At 50.9% G+C, this 17,542-nt stretch overlaps 1 protein-coding gene across 2 annotated transcripts; it reads right to left on the reverse strand.

Annotated features, from left to right (window-relative positions):
• Positions 1-2,779: 2,779 nt before the first annotated feature.
• KCNJ2 (potassium inwardly rectifying channel subfamily J member 2) lies at positions 2,780-13,077 on the reverse strand. 2 transcript variants are annotated; one of them, XM_059485663.1, is made up of 2 exons: positions 12,949-13,077; positions 2,780-8,174 (listed from the first exon to the last, which is right to left on the reverse strand). In XM_059485663.1, the coding sequence occupies exon 2, from the start codon at positions 7,956-7,958 to the stop codon at positions 6,675-6,677; it is 1,284 nt and encodes a 427-aa protein (XP_059341646.1). In that variant the 5' UTR covers positions 7,959-8,174; positions 12,949-13,077; the 3' UTR covers positions 2,780-6,674. The 2 variants fall into 2 exon arrangements, with proteins under 2 accessions (XP_059341646.1, XP_059341645.1); XM_059485662.1 differs by having other exon boundaries at positions 12,786-13,032.
• Between the last annotated feature and the right edge of the window lie 4,465 nt (positions 13,078-17,542).

Below are 17,542 nucleotides of genomic sequence, written 5' to 3' on the forward strand. Positions count from 1 at the left end.
AAAGATCCCGTGCTGCTCAGCTACAGAAATCCATCCTTTCCTATTCCACATCAAATAAACTCCGCTAATTAGCTCAGGGGAAGGAGGATTGTGCTGTTGGGCAGCAGCAGCAGCCAGGTTTCCCTCAAATCTCAATAATCAGGAGATTTCTGAGGTGGTGACCGCAAGGTGCTCTGGTTTGGTGTGTTCTTTATTTAGAGCCTCTTCTGCCAGTTCTGTCAAGCAGAGTAGAAAAGGGAAAGCAGTGAAAATTATACAAAATTCAGGAATAAAATTATAGAAAAATCAAGACTAAAATTAAAGTCAAGACTAAAATTATAGAAAAGTCGAGAATAAAATTATAGAAAATAATATGAAAATTATTTTTTAAAAAATTATTTTCTTAAAAATTATTTTCCAAGTCTTGAAAAGATGTATTTTTTCCTCCTTCCAAACTTTTCACTAAAACACAGATTATAATCCAACAGCACGTTTTCAGCTTGTTTGGATATGTAAATCCAGGGTGTCACATGAAAGCAAATGCAGCTTGGGGTTTTGGGTGGGCAGGACAAACACACCTGTTCCAGCAATCTATGTATTTTATATTATCCTTTCAAAATAAAAATGCTGTCCTTGCCTTTCCCTTCCCTGCTGGCTTGGATTTCAACCCACAACAGGTTTTATTTTAAAAAATCTTCACTGAGGCTTGTGGAAATTGATATATCACTGAATATATTGAATATATCATTGTACAAATTATATATTCATTAAATTGTGACATCCCTGCTGAATCCCTCTGCTTGGGAAGCTGTTTCAGGATGGGGTTGGATCCCCTCCTCCTTCCACATCCCAGCTGCAACAGATTTCAGGAGAACTCAGGAACTGAGGTCTAAATGAAATTTTAGGTCTCATCTGACCAAACCTGGCCTAATTCTGGTTATCCTTTGTAGTGGGAACAACCAGGTTTAATAAACCAGCCTAATTCTGGTTACTCCTTGTGGCAGGAGTAACCAGATTAAATGAACCAGCCTAGTTCTGGTTATTCCTTGGAGCAGGAACAACCAGATTAAATAAACCAGCCTAATTCATATTTATTAAACCAGCCTAATTCTGGTTATTCCTTGGAGCAGGAATAACCAGGTTTAATAAACCTGGCCTAATTCTGGTTTGTCCAGTGTCATTGGAGAGGTGGCACTGTCACCTTCCAATCCGCTGTCACTTCTGTAAATCTATTAATGTTGGAGTCAGCAAATAAATAATTCCCTTTTTTTTCACCTTGAGAACAGCAGTGTGTGCACATCTTTGTGTCCCATAGTGACAGGAGAGGGTGCTCATGATTTAGGGAAGGGCCAGGGAGGGGTCCCCAGGCCGTCCCTGAGGGAATCCAGGGCAGGGCACTGAGCAGCTGTGCCCCAGGATGCCTTCAGCAGCAGGGAGAAGAGGCAGATGCAGGCAGTGGCAGCTAATCTGTGCCTCTAAATCCAGCCCTGTAATTATGATGATAAGCTTTCCATTGGATTCAAAAAGTAAATTTGAATGTATAAATAGAGTCCTGCTCAGCGGGGTCAGGGCTGCAGCCCAGGCATGGATAAATGGCATTACAGGCTGATAAAAGGGTTGGGAATCAGCAGAGGGGTCAGAGCTGCACTGAAATGTTCCCTCAGCTGGGGCAGCAGCGTTTGATCCCAGCTGGATCAAGCCTGGCAGCTGAGTCATGGTTGTGCTGATGCCTCAGGTTTAACTTTTCTATGTTCCAGGTTCTGTGCTGCTTCAGTGTGTGGGGCTGGGCTCACATCAGGGCATGCTGAGCTCTGTGCACAGAGCAGGGAGACAAAACAATTCCTGCTCCAGCTGGGCACCAAGGACAAATGATCCAAATCTCAGCCCAGGAGCACAAACCCCGTGGGCTGGAGAGAGAAAAACAAGCAGGGTGGGACTGGATGGGCTAAAGCTGGGATGGGACAATGAACTGCAAGGTGCAAATGGAGCAGAGCTGATCCCAGGGACAGACCCCGTGCCCGGCCGTGCATTTTGGGGCCATTTTGGTTCATCTTGGGTTCATTTTGGGACCATTTTGGTTCATCTTGGGTGCAGCCCTGGCTGGGCTCTTGTGCTGCCCAAGGTGGATCCATGGAGGAGATGTTTTTAATAAATCCCTGCTTCGTTCTGGAACTCTGCCCAGCCTCTGCTCCAGCTCAGCCTTCTCAAGGCATCAGTGCAGCCTCAATATCTGCCCTGGAGGCCACACAAATCAGGATTTCACAGCTCTTTGTGGCTCCTGGAGGCTGTGCTCCCCTGTCCTGGTGACACAGGGCTCAGGGAAATGAAGGATGCAGATTACACCCAGACTCTTTGGAGCTGAGCGTTCCAATAAGGAGATGTTCCAGGCAGACACAAAACACGGGGATTTCAAGATGACTTTCCTGCTTAATTTTTTAATCCCTTGCTGATGCTCTGGGTGCTTTCATCCCTCCCCCCTTCCTTGCTTTGAGATTTTCTTCCATTTCCACTCGGAGCAAGGAATGACCTGGGGCTCTGCAGTCCCAGGTGTGACCTCAGGAAAGCTCCTGGGGCAGATTTTCCCTGTCCAAGTCTCATTTTGTGTTCTCCCCTGGGAAATAACGATGGGATCACCTTTCCTCCTGCCTTTTGTGGAGACAGAGAACGAGCTGTCTGTTCCTCAAGAGCTCCAGACAATGCCTGTGCTCAGACAACCATAAACACAGCTCAATATCCCCCTCCAGACCCATCTCCCTCCTCCTTTACACACACAGGCTGCACACACCGAGCTCATCCTCAATTTGTTTGGGTTTTTTTTCATTTTTTTTCATTATTTATTTAGAAATAATAAAATAAGACATAATATATAAAAATCTGTACAATCCACAATTTGTGCAGTACATTAGGAAGACTTCGATACAAAAAGGCTGCAAACAGGAAAATAGTCATGGACAACTGTCGGATGCCGAGATTGTTCGTCTCACAAGAGCTGCAGGCCGAAAAAAGTCCTTACAAAATCAGCTTCTGATGGGCTCTGGGGTGGTCACTATGCAGCACCTTCTACTCCACAATGTGGTGAGCAGCCAGAATTAAAGACATTACAGTACTTCTCAGTTTTACCTTGTGTAATCCATCGTGACAAAGAAAAACTAAGAGAACAAATTAAATACCTGAACCCTTTGTCTTTTTTCCGAGGGCTTCCCCTAACACAGGAGTGTTTTCACCGTGAAATTCAATTAATTAAAGCCAGCTAATGAGGGAGGATTCCTACCCCGGCCACTTAACCCAGGAGAACTCACACAGAAGAGACGGAGGGAGGGAAACATCCCCAGCCACCTCAGCTCCTGTCACTGTACACAGAATTATGGGTCAGACAATGTGTCTCATTCAAGTATTTTCAGGGAAGGGCAGAAATAACATATTCCCCCCCAGCCCCTAAGCAAAAGACAGGATAAAAGCTTCCGTGTGAGGGCCGGGTGAGCCAATTTATCCTGGATAAAGAGGCTGAACCGAGGCCTGGGGGAGGCTGTGGGTAGAGCTGTGGCAATTCAAAGTTTTAAACGTAAGGTTTAAAGTTTAAGGTTTAAAATGTAAAATTTAAAGTTTAAGGTTTGAAGTTCAAGGTTTAAAATATAAGGTTTAAAGTTCAAGGTTTAAAGTTTAAGGTTTAAAGTCAGCCCAAGCTTGGCCCACGATCAACGGGAGCTGAAGGAAAGCTGTCAGTCACTGTCTAGTCCTTAAAAATATTTATTTTTTTTTAATTATTACTCCAATTTGCTGGTGAAAAAAGCCAAAATTGATGGGGAAAAGGAAAAAGGGGCTTGCAGGGCTCTCCCCAGCAGCTTCCCAGAGCCAGGGCTGAAATGTGGGATTCCCTGGGCAAAGACAAAGGGTTGGGAAAGCGAGAAGAAGCAGAGATTAGCAATGGATTACACCTGCACACGCCCCTCCACACGGCTCTGAGAGCTCTGCAAAAACGCCAGTAACCAGAACGTGTTCTCAAATGAAAAGTCCATGCTTAAAAAATAAATAAAGAGAAGTTCAGAGCATTAGGAATCCTATAAGGCTTGCAAGTAACTTGCTAAAAATCATGCTAACCTGTAGCATCTAGTCCTAGAGAGCCGAGACTGCTGAGCTGAATTGATACTTTTTTTTTTGTGGCCTTTTCGTTGTCTTCTCCTTGTCCCCCTTTACAGACTTCTATTTACATTTGGCTTTAAATATGAAAATACTTGATAAACTTTATAAAATGTACAATTTTTTAAAAATATTTCTGAAAAACCGACTTGAAAAACAAAACAAACAAACAAGAAAGAAGAAAAAAAAAAAAAAAGAAAACAAACAAACCCAAAACCTCTGCACCAGAAATGTTAAAGGGGAGGGGATTTTTTTTTTTTTAACTCTCTGGATTTCTTGTGTGTCAAAGAAAAGAGACAAATCCTGCATTTTCCATCTCTCCCGGTCTCTCAGATATCTCAAGTATCATTTGGTGGGAGCGCTGTGCACCTGGGGATGCTGATGTGACACCAGGTCCCCTTTCTCTGCCCAGCCTCCCTTTCCCCGTTGTGTTTTCGTGCCCTCTCTGTGTCACTGAATACACTTTGGTTTGGTTTTTCTCCTTTTGCAGGAACATCACCCTTAGCAGCACTAGCAGCGCCCCGTTGTCTCCACCACTGTTGACCCAGAAACTGCAACCAGACCACCTTTAAATGTCCACCCTTCCCTTCCTCTTCCATCCTCCCACCCCAAAAACAGCCTAACAGGACTTGCACTTCATCCTCTGCCCTCTCCAGGAGCCAAATCTGTGTTTACACCACGGAATTCCCCCAGTTCCCAACCCTGTAGACAGCATCTTATCAGAAACCAGTTCATTGCAGGCATTTCTTCCAGGCAGGGCTGCCAGGGGCCAGAGGCCTTCAGAGACATCCACGTGCAGAAGACACCAGACCTAGAACAAGCTGTTTTTTAATGGCATACAGTGATCCAATACTGCAAGAGTCATCTGGGATTGCCATCCCCACCGCCCCCACGAGCAGGGGCCAAGCACAGCTTTGCTGTCTCCTTGAGCTTAGAGGCACAGAGAATTTAAAACCTTCTGGGTGAAGGAGCCAAAACACCACCAGAGCTTTGCTGAAGGTGACAAAATCTGCTGGGTGACAAGTGATGGGCGAGTGTCACCCGCTGAGCTGGGTGATGCTGGGGAGGGAGGCAGGAGATGGAGCTCCCTTTGCAGCCTCGTGCTCCCCAAAGCATCCCTCTCTCTCCACCAGATGGGAATCCACCTCCCTCACAGCCCTGCCCTGCTGGAGAGAAGCATTTTACCCAAAAAACATCCCTCTGCCACTCCTGAGTGCTGTGCTGCCAAGGCCCTTTCCTCCTCTTCCTTCCTCCTCAAAAAACCCTTCTGGGGGTTTCTCTGCTGCTTGGCTCATCCGCGGCCAAGCTCCAGCAGCCTCTGGCATCAGCCAGCAGCTCCACAACGTGTCCATGGCACAGTTTCAGGAAAGCTCCCCTGCTCAGAGCTGGGGAGGCCAGGGAGGACACGCAGATGACGCTGGTTTGCTTCCCCCAATTGAGCTTTTTCTCCTACAAGGAAAGAGGGAATTTGTTCCCCACACAGAAGAACAGGGGGAAAGAGAAGGAGGCCCAGCTTGCTTTAGATCCGAGCCTTAAGCCTTTAGAATAAGGTGCAAAATAAAGGTCTTAAAAAGAAAAGGAATAAAAAAAAAAAGAAAAAAGTCAAAACCAAAAAAGTGTCTGAGGTTTGATTTTTGTTGTTGTTGTTGTTTAAAGCAGCCTGTTCCTTTTTTTTTCCTTTTTTTTCTTTTTTTTTTTTTAATAAACTCCACTGTGCAAAACTGTGCATTTTCTTTGGTATCCACATAGGTAGTTTGAACTTAGTACTTTTTCCTATGTATACGTAACTTTTGTCTCATTTTTCCTTTAGACAGAGAATTAAATTCTCCCCCCAAAAAAATCATAATTTTGCTGGAGGCTACTGATTGGCCTGATATTACATAATGCCCCTTATGTAATTAGAAAGAGAGAAATTGATTCTAGCTATCAACTACTGGCCTCAAAAGGAGTTTAAACTTTCTGGCAACATTGGCCTCTCTGAACTGATCATGAGCTTTTCAACCCAAAAAGTTCAACACTGACTTTTTTTTTTTTCTTTTTAAATTACACAAGAGAAAATAAAAACTACACTGCAACAAAAATAACCATTTGTGTTCATGTAGTTAGCAGCAGCTTTTTTAAAAAATAATTATAATAATAATAATAAGGCAGATTCTTGCCTTTGTTATGCCATTAAAAACATTCTTGTTCCCTAGAGAGAAGCATTCTGGAAAAAGTTGAAAACAAAAAATAATAATAACCCAACCAAAGCTTGCCTGCAAGTTCAAGTTTTGTAAAAAAATATATACATAATTTATTCTACAACATATGTGCCTTCTGTTCATACTTAGACATGTTTAGTGCTTTGTGTTTAGAGTTCATTTCCTGTCGTCCCTCCTCTGAGGACAGCCCTAAAACCAGCCTGGGTTCCTCGGGTCTGCTGCCTTCACACCACTCTTCCACAGTACCGTTGTCTGCAAACTCTTCTGGGCCAACTTCTCAGGTCAAGGAGCCCTTGTCCAACGGACACGGTGGGCGTTTGTCCTTCCAGCCCCGCGGCAGAGGCAGAGCCTTGCCAGTCATATCTCTGACTCCCGCCGCAGCGGCCGCGGCTCCAGGGGCACCCCCGCCTGGTTGTGGTGCTCCATGTCCGGGTGCGTGTCCGTGCTCATGCTCTCGGGCACGCCCGTGTCGATCTCGTCCTCCTCCTTGCTGCTGAGGGCCACCTCGTTCTCGTAGCAGAAGGAGTTGGCGTTGGAGAGGATGTATTTCTTCTCCGCTAAGTCCCTGGCACTGCAGATGGGTGTGTTGGGCACTTCATAGGTTTTGTGGAACCTCGAGTAGTCCACCTTATAGTAGTTCTTCTCCTCGAAGAGCACGGGCTCGTAGCGGTGGCCCCAGAGGATCTCGTTGGCCAGATACGAGCTACGGCACTGCGTGGTCATGGCGGTGGCCTCCACCATGCCCTCCAAGATGACCACGATCTCGAAGTCAGCATTGTCCATGTCCTGTTTGCTCAGGTCGTACAGGGGACTGTCCTCGTCGATCTCGTGCACTATTGTAATGGGGGACACCAGGAAGATGCGGTCGATGCCGCTGTCGAAGCCCACGTTGATGTCGATCTGATCCAGGGGGATGTACTCCCCTTCCGACGTGATCCTGGATTTCAGGAGCTGCGCCCGCACGTGCGCCTCCACCAGGTGGCTTTTCCTCAGGTTCCCCACGCGCCACATCAGGCACAGCTTCCCGTCCCTCATGGCCACCACGGCGTTGTGGCTGAAGACCAGAGTTTCGTTCCTCTTTTTTGGCTTAGCCATCTTTGCCATGACGGCGCCAATGATGAAGGCATCGATGATGCAGCCCACGATGGACTGGAAAACCACCATGAACACGGCGATGGGACACTCGTCGGTGACGCACCTGAAGCCGTAGCCGATCGTGGTCTGGGTCTCGATGGAGAACAGGAAGGCTGCGGTGAAGCTGCTCACCTGAGACACGCAAGGCTTGCTGTTCTCTTGGTTCTCCAGATCCCCGTGCAACAGCGCGATCAACCAAAACACACAGCCAAAAAAAAGCCAGGAGAGGATGAACGTCAGGCAGAAGATCACCAGCATCCACCTCCAGCGGATGTCCACGCACGTGGTGAAGATGTCGGCCAGGTAGCGCTGCCCCTTCTCGCCCACGTTGATGAACTGGACGTTGCAGTGCCCGTCCTTCTTGACGAAGCGGCTCCGGCACTGCTGCCGGGTGTGGACCTTGCCCTTGCCGTTGCCGAAGCCGTTGGCCACGGCCATGGTGGACAGCTTCATGCCGTCCTCCTCCGAGGACACGATGCTGTAGCGGTTGGTTCGCACGCTGCCCATCACTACTGCTGGGGACTGAGGTGCTTCTGCTTTAGAAAACAGTCTGAGTTTCTGCAAAACCCTTTGGAGAAACAGTTTTGAACGTTCTACAGGAACACACACACGCGGAAAAGCCGGGCGGAGGCCGGAGTCCCCAGAAGCCCTCGGATCGACCAAGGACGCTCTTCTGGCATGCGGGGTGAGCTCAGCAAGCCACCGTCATAGAGAGGGCATGGTCTGCAAGAGAAAGAGAAATGGCACTTTAGATCCTGGAGGAGAAGCATGGGGGATCAAGGACAATGACACCTGAGGGCCTGCAGGAAGTTTCCTCTTTTTAATGGCATTTTCAGCGACACTTAACGTTCGCAGCTGTGCATGGACAGGGGTCACACGTGGTTACTGCAAGGAAGGAATTGCCCTTCCCAAAGGAAAGCACTGAAGGGGACGTGTCACACCAGCCTGAGCAATGTTCACTTTAGAGCTGGGCACGCAAAGGATCTCTCTGCTATTTATAACTGTGATTTCTGCTTATTTTGAAACAAACAACTCCCTTGAACATCCTTCTGCTGTTCAAACACAAATGCTGAAGTGGTTTATAGCGACTAATGATGTGTCTCGTGGACTGTCTGACCCGTGACAAAGCAGGGAGTGAGCAAAAGGGAAGGCGGAGGCAGGGAATAAACTTGGGGAGCGCAGATAGCGGTGATTACATTAAAATTAAAGCACATACAATTGTTTTAATTAAGCTAACAGAAGGAGTTGTGCATTCTCAGCAAATTTCAAGAACAAGGGCTGCAGTAGCTTCTCTCTAACTCCATAAACCCATCGGGATCTCTGTAGTTTTCACGCTCAAGTTTGGCCTGAGTTGTACAGAAACAATTAAACCTTTCAAACCTCTCATCTGCTCCTGCTAAAGCCCCCAGTAAAACCGAGCAGGATCAGCTGAGTGCCCTCCTAACACCTTTAGGAGCCTCCCCAGCCCCTTCCCCTCAGGAGCCCGAGGCAGCCCCTTCCATCTCCAGCAGGTCACAGCCCTGAGGGTCCCGTGAGTCTGAAATGTCACCAATCAAGACTCAGCAGAAAAGCTACAAAATCTCCTTCCTGCGGGGAGAAGGCACCAAAAACTTGTTTCAGGGAGGTCTGGCTTAGACCCAGGTCTAGCTTTTAACAAGTGCGTCATCCATTAAGTCATGTACTGCATATCAGGAAATGGAATTGAAATACTGCAGAGGAGAAGAGATGCATTAAAGCAACTGCTGCAGCCACACATGGCCCACGGAGGGAATAAAGCTGAACCCGGGTGGGGAGGAATGTCTGCTGTCCCTTTGGCACGGCACGGGAGGCTCCAGCACCATTTACAGTAGCAGGAGATTAAATCACGGCACTCTTCCTAAATTAATGTTATCAAAACTCATCTGAGCCTGTCCAAAAGCCAACAAAACTGCAGCCACTGCGGAGCACAACCCCTGCCCGGCAGGACCTCTGCTCCTCTCTGCCTGGAATCTCACAACAGCTGGAGATGTTATCTCCTTTCCCAACAACAGCAGCCCCTCAAGCCCAGCTGATGTGTTCCAAACACTCCAGCGATTTCAAACAACTCCTCAAGCCCTCCCACATCCTTCAGCCACATTACAGAGGCTTGAGCTCAGCAAACACTTGTTAGGAAAAGAGCAGGTGACAAACAGCAACATCATCAGCTGTGTGTGTGTGCAGGCTGCTTTTCCCTCCAGGATCTCCTCAGGGTTTACTTTCACCTCCTCTTTCCCCCTCGCTCCTGTTTGTTGTGCAAGAATGTGTCCCGCTGCCTCCTTGCCAAAGATTAGTCATCTGTGACTTCAGCTCAGACAAGACATTTTGGCAGCTCCTGGGTTCTGTAATGCCCCTTTGAGTGCAGCTCTCAGCACTGAACACTTCTGCCCTCGTGCTTATTCTGGGTGCTTATTCTTACTTTTACAATCTCACTGTGTAAGGATCCGCTTTTCCTCCCCTTACACCTTTCTGTTCCCAGGGTTTCTCATTCCCACCAGGATATCGTGCTCAAAAATACAAAAGAATTCTTTAAACGCTCACTTAAATGATTTGTTTTGGCGAAAACCCCGCTTTTATTAGAAACCTGAACACGGCGGGGAAGTGAAATTACTGTTAATACATCCCACATAAAAAAACTTCTTGAAAAGCCATTGCACTGCTCTGCAAATCGATCACTTTCACAAACCACATCCTATAATCACAGTCATGTTCGACTTCCACAGTCAAAGCCTGGTTTGTTCCAGGCTGATGGAAACACACAGCCTAGGAAACAGTTTACTCTGGAGTTTGCTTTTTTTTTTTTCCTTTTCTTTCCTGGATTTTCGATGAAAACTTTTGGTGGAGTGAAAGATAAGCTGCAACATTTAAAGTGTCTGAATACTCAGCTTCTCCTACAAAAGTCTCGACCTGAGGACACTTGTTTGGATCCCACAAATCCCTGAAATCCTAACACCAGTGTCCTGTGGCTGCATTTAGAAGTTTGGGAGGTGAATTTGTCGCATTCTCCCCTGCAGGACCGAGCACCTCTCCCCTCCTGTCCCTTGTCCGGATCCCTCCTCTCTGGCCGTGCTGTGGGAGTGCAGCTGCACCCTTTGGCTCCAAGGACCCCAAAACCTGGGGCTGAGCCTGGGGGCAGCTCTGGAGCCTGCTGGAAGCTCCCAGCACAAAGTTCTGGCACGCTGCAGGGCAGCAGAGCTGTGTGCCTGCTTTTCCAGCACAAACTGCCTCCCTTCCTGTGAGTGCTGGGGCAGGCAGGATGGCATGGGAGCAGGAGCAGCACCACGCACAGGGATCAGCCAGAGGGGCTGATTTAATTCCTGCCTGTGGAAATACAGGTCCTGTGAAATGCCCTGTGCATGCACTGGCTGCCCCAGCACCTGCTCCGTGCTCACCCTGACCCTCAACAGCAAAAGTTCCCCAAAAAATCCCAGGAACAAAGCAGCAGGAAAACCAAATGCTACTTCTCCTTGTGCCAATCCACCTGCTGCTCAAAGGCTGCTGCTCCTCATTCCACCCCAGCATCAGCTGCTGGTGGCACCAAAAACTCCAGGCTGGCGTGGGAGCAGCCCTGCAACCCTCACTGGGCAGAGGGAGCCAACCCAGCCCAGGATTCCCAGTATTTGCCCAACTGGGCCCAGTGCAGTGCAGCCAGACACAGAGCTGTAAATTCAATCCTCACCAGGCGTGTTGTCATTATTATTATTACTATATTCAGCTTGGAATTACCAGCAGTGGCGGGGACACGGGATTGCGGGGCAGGGATGAGATGAGATGAGATGAGATGGGAGAGCCTGGCTGGCTGGGAAGGGATGGGATGGGATGGGATGGGATGGGATGGGATGGGATGGGAGAGCCTGGCTGGCTCTGCTGGGATGGGATGGGATGGGAGAGCCTGGCTGGCTCTGCTGGGATGGGATGGGATGGGAGAGCCTGGCTGGCTCTGCTGGGATGGGATGGGATGGGAGAGCCTGGCTGGCTCTGCTGGGAAGGGATGCCTGGGGAAGGGAGGAAAACAACGGGGCTGTGCTGCATCTGCAGCATTTGGGGCAATGCCACCACGAGGAGCCCAAACCTTCCCATTCCGCTGAGCATCCCCTGCAGACCTTCCCGGGGGAAGGACGCGCACATCGCAAGGCACAGCAGGAGGGGAATTCGGGCAGAGGTTAAAGACCTTCGGAGGGATAACTGCGGAGCGCAGAAGGGTCGGGAGGAGCAGCAGGCAGCGCTCGGAGCGGTTATTCATTCCCCGGCTGACGCCACCGAGCCCAGCCGGGCACACGTTGCCAAGAGAGCACCAGCAGCACCTCAGCCAAGCACACCCTGCTGCCCTCGGAAAGCAGAACAAAGCGGTGGCCGAGCCTGTTCCCACATTCCTGCTCCCTCGCAGCCCCTCTGTAACCTTTTCTCCTTAAAAGTCATTCCCCAGGGCTCCTCCGCTGCTCCGGCCGCGACTCAAGTTACGCGGAGCTGCCTTGGGGAGAAGGATCTGACCTTCAGCGGCAGGCAGCGAGCAAGGGAGGGGAGAAAAAATTTAAAAAGAGCACACGATGCGGGGAAATGGGTGCGAAGAAATAGGAGAAAGGGAAGGACAAGTGGCGCTCGCATCTGCTGTCCTGCCAAGGAGACGGGAGCGGGCACAAAGCAGCTCCGAGCGGAGCAGCCATCACCAGGGGGTGTACGCGGAGCACCGGCGGCGGGGATGGAAAAGCAAACAAGTGTAAAGGTAAGGCTGAGCCACGGAGACAAGTGCGGGGTGGGGACGGAGCTGCGGGGACAGAGCTGCGGCACCTGCGGGTCCCCTGTGGGTCCCCAGCGGCACCTGCGGGTCCCCAGCGCCCCCGCCCCGCTCACTGACCCCCCAAACCCATCTACATTCGCTTATCAGTATTTTTTCCTTTCACTGTCATGAGCTAAGCTGAAACAATGCAGCTCTTCGCTGCCTTTCCAAATGCTTTTTTTTCCCCTGCTTCGCATTTTTTTGGCAGGACGCTCAGGAAGAAAAAAGCCCTCCCGCTTGCACCGTGCCGATGAATGAAGCTACAGGTTCATCTCGCACCCCTCCAAACCATCCCGGGCGCTCAAACCCACGCACCCGAGCCGAGATTCGCCGCTTCGGCAGGAAACAACAGGCGAGAAGAAGGCGAAGGGATGGAGCGGTGCGCTTTGTGCGACGCGGAGTTGTCATGCGAACTTCCAGCCCTTCCCCAGGATAAAATATCCCGAGGGGGGAGGAAAAAAAAGGGGGGGAGCAGCTGGTGCATGGAAAGTTATGAGCACAAACAGATGCTGCAAGCAGATGCTCGGGCGCTCCAGCCATACCTATCGAATTATTTTAGGCGCTGAGAATAGCTCCGTGAGAAACGCAGGAGTTCCCCCTCTTCTCCAAGCCGACGCTTTTATCGCGGGGGTATCGCGACAGCGCCCGTGCCGCGCATCGCCTCCGCTGCTCGGGGAGAGACGCGGGGAAGGAGGCGAGCCTTACCTGCGGCGGCCGCGAGGGAGGTGCCGATGCGGAGAAGGGGTGAGAAAGATCCGTGGCGAGGCCGTGCCCGGTGCCCGCTCCGCTCGCACTGCGCTCCCGCCCGCCCGCGGCCCCTTTTTGCGGGCGGCCATGGCACGTTTAATACGGCCCCGCCGGACACGCCCCCCGCGCGGAGACAGCCAATCACAGCGCGGGGCGGGGCTCGGGGGGCGGGGCCTCGCAGCGGGACCGGGCAGCGGGACCGGGAGCGGCGGGGCCGGAGCGGAGCGGGGATGCGGTCGGGATGCTCCGGAGCGCTGCACGGAGCCGCCGTTCCCGCTGCTAAGAAGGCTCTGGGTCTCCCGGTGCCCGCTGCGGAGGATCCTGGGATAAAGCACCGGCTCCCTGGATCTCCGGGTCCCTGGGAGAAGGCACCGGCTCCCGGGATCCCCGGGAGAAGGCAGCAGGTCCCTGGATTCCCGGGACCCCGGTGCGGAGGGTCCCTGGATCCTCGGGGCAAAGGGTGCCAGGAGAAGGCGCTGGGTCCCTGAATCCTGGTATCCCCGGTGCGGAGGGTACCGGGAAGAAGGCACCGGGTCCCCGGGTCCCCTCTACGGAGGGTCCCGGGAGAAGGCACCGGGTCCCCGGCTCCGCGATGCAGAGGATCCGCGGGTGCCCGGTGCAGAGTGTGCCAGGAGAAGGCACCGGGCCCCCGCTGCGGAGGGTCCCCGGCTCTTCGGGAACTCGGCGCAGAGGGTGGCGGGAGAAGGCGCCGGGTCCCTGGATCCCCATGCGGAGGGTCTCCGCCCAGTCCCAGGACCCCCGGTGTCCGGTGTAAAGGGTCCCGGGAGAAGGCGGCGCGTTCCCCGCTGCAGAGGGGGCAGGAGAAGGCTCCAGCCCCGCGGGTTCCCGGTGCGGAGGCTCTCGGAGAAGCGGCGGTGCCGAACGGGCACGGCCGCGCTGCGGGCAGGCAGCGCCGCTGCGGGTTCGTTCCGCGGCTCTGGGACGCTCCGGTTGCGCTCCCGAGCACCCGGCACCTGCCGCCGGCATGGCCTCACTCTCCCCTGGCAGGGATAAAGGGACTTTATTTTTGAGGGACTTCAGCGGGAGTTTGGGATGGTCCCGTTGGGAGCCGGCTGCCCGCTCGCTGCCGTTCCCGGCTGGTGGCCGAGGCCCCGGGTAGTGAGGAAAAATAGCGGAGACAGAAAAGTTTTGTTCCTTTTGTCCCTTTCTTTATTTTAGTGAAGGGAAATAAAATACTAAGGTGCAGGGGTGTCCAATCCCAAACTCCTTAGCAGGCAGAAGCCAAGCAAGCAGAGCACAACACCTCTCCTAAACCGAAAATCCTTCTCTTTAACTAAACGAAACATCCCTTCCAAAACAAGAGCTTTGATCCCCGGACTAAGATCTTTTGGAGCAAGGGAAGGACGAGGCTGGCTGCAGTGCGTGGGATCCACGGCTCTGCTCCCTGAGTCACCTGTGGCAGCTCGGTCAGGCTGGCCAGGCTTGAAATATGCAGAAATCCAAATGGTTTTTAACAGCTTGTCCTCCCTACGGTGGACGTGGCCTAAGACAAAGAAAATAAGGATGAAATGCCTGGCCGGGAGCCTTGCAGGAACAAAAACAGCCCTGTAAGCACAGCCTGAAGTTTGGCAAGCCCCGGCTCTGCTGGACAGTGCAGGGTGTTGGGTTCCAGGGCAGGTGTCCGCAGCAGGACACTGTCCCTGCCCTGGGGAGGGACAGCAGCTGAAATCCACGGGTGGTGTGCTGGAAAAACAAGGTGACCGCTGAGTGCAGCGGGGCAGAGCCCCCCAGGCTTTAGGAATTGCCACAAACACCTTGAGTTGCACCCAGCACTGCGACAACACCCAGAAATGAGAGCTGGGGATGCTCCTGGGACAGGCAGCGGCCACCAGCAGCAGGGATGGACTGCTCCAGGCAGCTCGGCCTCCAGAGAGCTCCTCACAATGTCCAGAGCAGGCTGTAAAGATGATTCCTTACTTTCCACAGCAATGCCAGCACCCTGCAGTCACTCCTCGTTGTTTAAACTCTCCTCCTCCTCCTCCTCGTCCTCATTTGTTTGCTGAGTTTCCAAATCTGCCATGAGCTCTGGGTGGAAAGCTTTGCCCAGATGCTCTCTCCTGGCCTGGCAGAGGTGCAGGATCAGCCTCCCCGCGCTGCTGCTGCTCCATCCCAGCGATGCCGCCCCCGGCAGCGCCGGTGTTTGCCGAGCTCCCGCAGCCCCGGTGAGGAAGTGCCGCATTGTTGCAGCAATAAACACAACGGCCGAGGGCAGCTGGTTCAGCAGAGCCACGTTTGTGAGGGCAGGAGGAGCAGAATTGGCGTGCTGGGGAGGGGGAAGCAGGGACAAGGCTTCTGCTCCTTGGGCAATCTGGAGAGTTGGGCAATCGCTGGTTGTGACTTGTGCTTGGGTGGTTCTGTTCGTGTGAAGGGGGAAGAGAAGCCCAAAACTTATGGGTGATGGGTATGTGTCACAGACGTCTTTTATGAAGGATTTTTCCTCCTGAGAATCTGAGAGGCCTCAGGAACAAAATGTAAACATTGATTATCTGCTGCTGTGGAAAGCAACAGATGCATCTGTGATTGGTCTCATGTGGTTGTTTCTAATTAGTGGCCAGTCACAGTCAGCTGGCTCAGACTCTCTGTCCCAGACAAAAACCTTTATCATTCTTTCTTTTTCTATTCTTAGCCAGCCTTCTGATGAAATCCTTTCTTCTATTCTTTTAGTATGGTTTTTATATAATATATATCATAAAATAATAAATCAGCCTTCTGAAACATGGAGTCAGATCCTCACCTCTTCCCTCATCCTCGGACCGCTGTGAACATGGTCACAGGTATGGGAAGTGAAATCTATAAGGGGGATGACTGCAATTAATTTATCCATTTGGTAGAGGAAGATAATTAAATCCACAGGGTTTGAAAGACACGGGCACAGTTCATGTACCTGTGCCAGAGAAAAAATATCCCTCATGTTTCTCTTTGTGTACATCCCATGAACTGCTAAAACAGCAACAATTTGAAGTAGTGTTTTTATTTATTATTCCTGTTGGAATACCAGGAGTTGGAACTAGAGTTCCACCATTTGCCCATCTATGTGTCAGTGAAACAACGAGCTGTGATGCACTCCTGCTAAGAGATGCTCTGCTGGGGGGTGGGTGCAGCAATTCCCTGTGCAAAACCTCCGAGATATTCCAGATTGCAGCACGGCTTTGGAGCCTCTTACTCAGCCTTTACTCATGATAAAAAACGCAGCCCTACTACAGATTTATCTGCCCAGATGAGTAAGGCTTACTCAGCCATTCAGCATTTCACACCAGGCAGGGCAGAGCAGATCCATCACCACATTTTCACAGCCTTCTCAGAGTCAGGGCAGAGAGCTCTTCTTTGAATGAAATATCGATTCCCAACCTATTGCACAGATAATGAAAACCATAACGGAGCTGCCTGCCTTCCAAACTCCCAAACAGGGAAGCTGAAGTTACAAGAGAAGTTTCTAAAAAACCCTTTCCTGTTGTAACAAGCCAGGACAAAGAGGGTGAGACAGCTGAAAACTTAACCCTCAGTGCTGAGCGAGGGGTTCCTTTTCCTTCTCTCTGTGAATGGTTTTCCACTCTGAGCCTTGCCTCAGAAATCTCTCACTGAAACATTGGAAAAGCCACATGAAATGGTCATGGGCTGAGAGATTTTCAAGGCAAGACTCTTTATCTGCAGGGGAAAATGAGGGAGAGGAAGGGCTCTGGGAGGGAAGAACATTCAAGAATTTTCTCCTCTTTTTCTGTCACAGTTCTCCCCTTGTTTGTCACCACAGCAAGGGGTTCCTTTTCCTTGTCTCCATGAATGGTTTTCCACTCTGACCCAGCCTTGCCTTGGAAATCTCTCATTGAAATATTAGAAAAGCCACATGAAATGGTCATGGGCTGAGAGATTTTCAAGGCAAGACCCTTTATCTACAGGAAAAATTAGGGAGAGGAAGGGGTCTAGGAGGGAAGAATATTCGAGAATTTTTCTCCCCTTTTTTCCGTCACAGTTCCCACCACAGCCACCCCTGTCCCTCATCCTGCAGATTCCCCCTGGAAGGAAATTTGGGAGTTGTGCTGCAGGCCCAGAGCTTGGAGCAGAGGCTTCAGCCCCTGTCTCACTCCAGTTATTAAATTGCTTTTTCTGTCTTGGCGCTGAAAGGACCTAATTATCAGATTGCATTAGTCCTCATCTCTTCAAGTGGCCAAATCTGCTTTGGTTCTCAAGGATTTTATTGCCAGCTGAAAATGGCTTAATTGTACTGTGCTTGCAAAGAAAACACGGGCTGGGGGAATCAAAGCTTTCCACAAGAGGAGAAGAAACGCCATAAATAACACGCTGGGGTTTTGTTTTCTTGGGTCTCACCATTTCCATGCATGTAAACTGGCATGGGTTTGCCTTTCTTCCCTAAGCATGAAGTCAACTGGAAAAAATTCCTCAGGAAAAGGTGGTTTCCCCATTCCCAGTAAGCTCCTGGGGTTTGGGCATGAACTGGATCTTTATAGGTCTGATGCTGGGATCTCCAAGGGAAAATGAACCCACCTTGGTAACAGAGAAAATGGGCAAATCCAGG

This window comes from Ammospiza nelsoni, chromosome 19 (assembly GCF_027579445.1).
Source record: "Ammospiza nelsoni isolate bAmmNel1 chromosome 19, bAmmNel1.pri, whole genome shotgun sequence".
Lineage (NCBI taxonomy): Eukaryota > Metazoa > Chordata > Aves > Passeriformes > Passerellidae > Ammospiza > Ammospiza nelsoni.

Coding starts and splice junctions, on each gene's coding strand:
- KCNJ2 (XM_059485663.1), bottom strand. CDS start 7,958: ATGGGCAGCGTGCGAACCAACCGCTACAGCATCGTGTCCTCGGAGGAG.